The 2,682-nt window shown below is 38.6% G+C and overlaps 1 protein-coding gene across 1 annotated transcript in view; it reads right to left on the reverse strand.

The window, feature by feature from the left end:
* Positions 1 to 2,682, reverse strand: part of fynb (FYN proto-oncogene, Src family tyrosine kinase b) — a 60,783-nt gene that overhangs the window by 27,728 nt on the left and 30,373 nt on the right. Inside the window, exon 3 of the mRNA XM_016571650.1 lies at positions 954 to 1,228. Coding sequence (XP_016427136.1) covers positions 954 to 1,218 — 265 coding nt within the window. The 5' untranslated portion in view covers positions 1,219 to 1,228. The remainder of the gene's footprint in view (positions 1 to 953; positions 1,229 to 2,682) is intronic.

Consider the following 2,682-nt stretch of genomic DNA (forward strand, 5'->3'; position numbering starts at 1 on the left):
TATGCTCAAACAGCAACATTACAGACTAACTAAAGTTGAAAAAGTGAAAAAGAACAGTTCTGCTTTGTCTTTATATTTTCGTTGGCAAAATTGAGCAAAACAGACAACATCGTGTCTAAAATAACACCATATTAACTTCTTACTTACTGAACTGTTGTATAAGATCAGTATCTCATTTGCACTTGTGTGATATTGCACTTAGCCTATTGCTCGTATGATATTGCTTAACTATATGATGTAAATATGAGACAACAACTGAAACAGGGGCATTTTCCCCCATATCTTGACTTTTAGGGACATTCTAACTACGTTCTCTAGGCTCCATCACGCAGTGAGTTGTTGCCCTGCCTCATATTTGTCATCAATCAACTGTATGAAATGTCAGATGACCCACATAGGTCTGGGGCGGGGCAAGTGCGTTAAATGCTTTAATAAATTGAACGCATTATTTTTCACCGTGATGAAAGTTAAAGGTTCTTAAAGAAATCATAGATGCCAAAAAACAAAACAACAACAACAACAAAAATTCATTTTTATGAGAAAGAAAGCTGTGTACGTCAAGACATTAATAGGCAAATTCATGGACAATTATGGGCATTGGGTAAGATGACGCCCTCAAGGTCTTTCTGTTAATAAATTATGCAATGAAAATTTCCTCCATTTGAATTTTAGCCAATTTGTCAATCTATTTAATTTCTCAGGTCACCAAATTACATGTTTCTAAAGAACATCTGGCAACAACGGAGGCTTTATTCTGCTTAGACAACAAATTTTTTAAACATTTTTTTATATGTATTTATGTCAGTGTCTCATTGTGTAGTTAGACAGGTCCGCTCTGATATGGTCATCACAGGCGACTAAAACACTGAGCTTGTTTGAGCAGCTTAACAAAGAAACACTTAATCAAACAATGGTATGAGGTTTGGGTAGTTGGGACTGTATGAAAAGTCTACCTGTGCCTCCTCGTGTGCGGAGCGTTCCCTGCTGTGTGGATGTGTTGACCCCTCCAAAGACTGTCACACCCTGCGTGACCCCAGCGCCATGGAAGTTGTTGTAGTTGGGAATAGCGGTGACCCCAGTGACCGCGCTGAAGCTGGGGTAATGCTGTGGTGTGGGGTCGACGCCATACCGATAACCTACTCCGCTCTGAGACAAGCTGGTGTCCCGGTCCTCGGTTAACTTAGCAGCCTCTTTGTCCTTACATTGCACACAGCCCATCCTCTATGATCTGACAGAGACAGAGAGAGATTAGGAATAAACTACCCGTGTGAAAAAGAAGTAGCCTTTAGCAAAAGTGTGAACTGATTATAATGAATAAGTGTCTAAAAACATTGCATTGTAAGATTTCAAATTAAGATTTTAACTGATGAGCTGAATTGTTCAACACAATTAAGCAGACTTTTTTTTCACAAAGTTAACAACAGCTTAAAGGAACACTCCACAATTTTTTGAAAATAGGCTAATTTTCCAACTCCCCTAGAGTTAAACAGTTGAGTTTTACCGTTTTCGAATCCATTCAGCCAAACTCCGTGTCTGGCGGTAGCACTTTTAGCTGTAGCTTAGCATAGATCATTGAATCTGATTAGACCGTTAGCATCTCGCTCAAAAATGACCAAAGAGTTTCGATATTTTTCCTATTTAAAACTTGACTCTTCTGTAGTTATATCGTGTACTAAGACCGACGGAAAATGAAAAGTTGCGATTTTCTAGGCTGATATGGCTAGGAACTATAGTCTCATTCCGGCGTAATAATCAAGGAATTTTGCTGCCGTACCAGCAGGCGCAATGATATTACGCAGCGCCTGAAAATAGTCCCCAGCTAGGTAACTTCCAATAAGCCTATTTTCAGGCGCCGCGTAACATCATTGCGCCTGCTGCACTACAGCTAAAAGTGCTACCGCCAGACCCGGAGATAGGCTGAATGGATTCGAAAACGGTAAAACTCAACTGTTTAACTCTAGAGGAGTTGGAAAATGAGCCTATTTTCAAAAATAGTGGAGTGTTCCTTTAAGAACGTGGATTTAAAAAACAAAAAACTAAATCTTAGACACACTGAAAAGAGTTACGAAATTTATTTTTGTTCTCACGCCATTTCAAATATGTGTGAGAATAAAGTTTGAGAGCTACAGAATTTGTTTTTGCATATAGATTCTTCAAAATGTCTTTCTTTCTGTATATAAAGTACTATCTTAACATCAAAAAGTAATTATGAAGGATAAACTAACTCTCTCTTTTTGGCTCAGCAAGCTCCTCTTTTGGGGGGCGCAGGAAATTCACTCACTAAAGCACTATAGACACATGCAGAGAATGTGAGCGAGAGAGAGAGAGAGAGAGAGAGAGTTCTTCCGTTCATCAGTACAGGATTTTAAAACCACGCTCGGAAGTTCTGCCCATGTTCCATCAACAGCACAACAGCTGAACTGTCCGGCGGACAATACACTCCCATTAGGAAACTTCAAGATCTTTGTGAAATAGAAGTGTGCTTAATTCTATTGAATGTGCACTTGCAGTGTACTTCAAATCTTAAAAGTATATATTTAAAAAAAAATGATTTGCAGATAAGATAAAAGAAGATTAAAGGCCACTTAAGTGAAAAAAGTGTACTTTTTCACAAGAAGAGAGAAGGCAATACACAGAAGACGTCTTTTAGGGGTGGAGAGTAATTTACCAAAACCAAAATTT

Source organism: Sinocyclocheilus rhinocerous, unplaced genomic scaffold (assembly GCF_001515625.1).
Source record: "Sinocyclocheilus rhinocerous isolate Xijiao unplaced genomic scaffold, SAMN03320098_v1.1 scaffold3064, whole genome shotgun sequence".
Lineage (NCBI taxonomy): Eukaryota > Metazoa > Chordata > Actinopteri > Cypriniformes > Cyprinidae > Sinocyclocheilus > Sinocyclocheilus rhinocerous.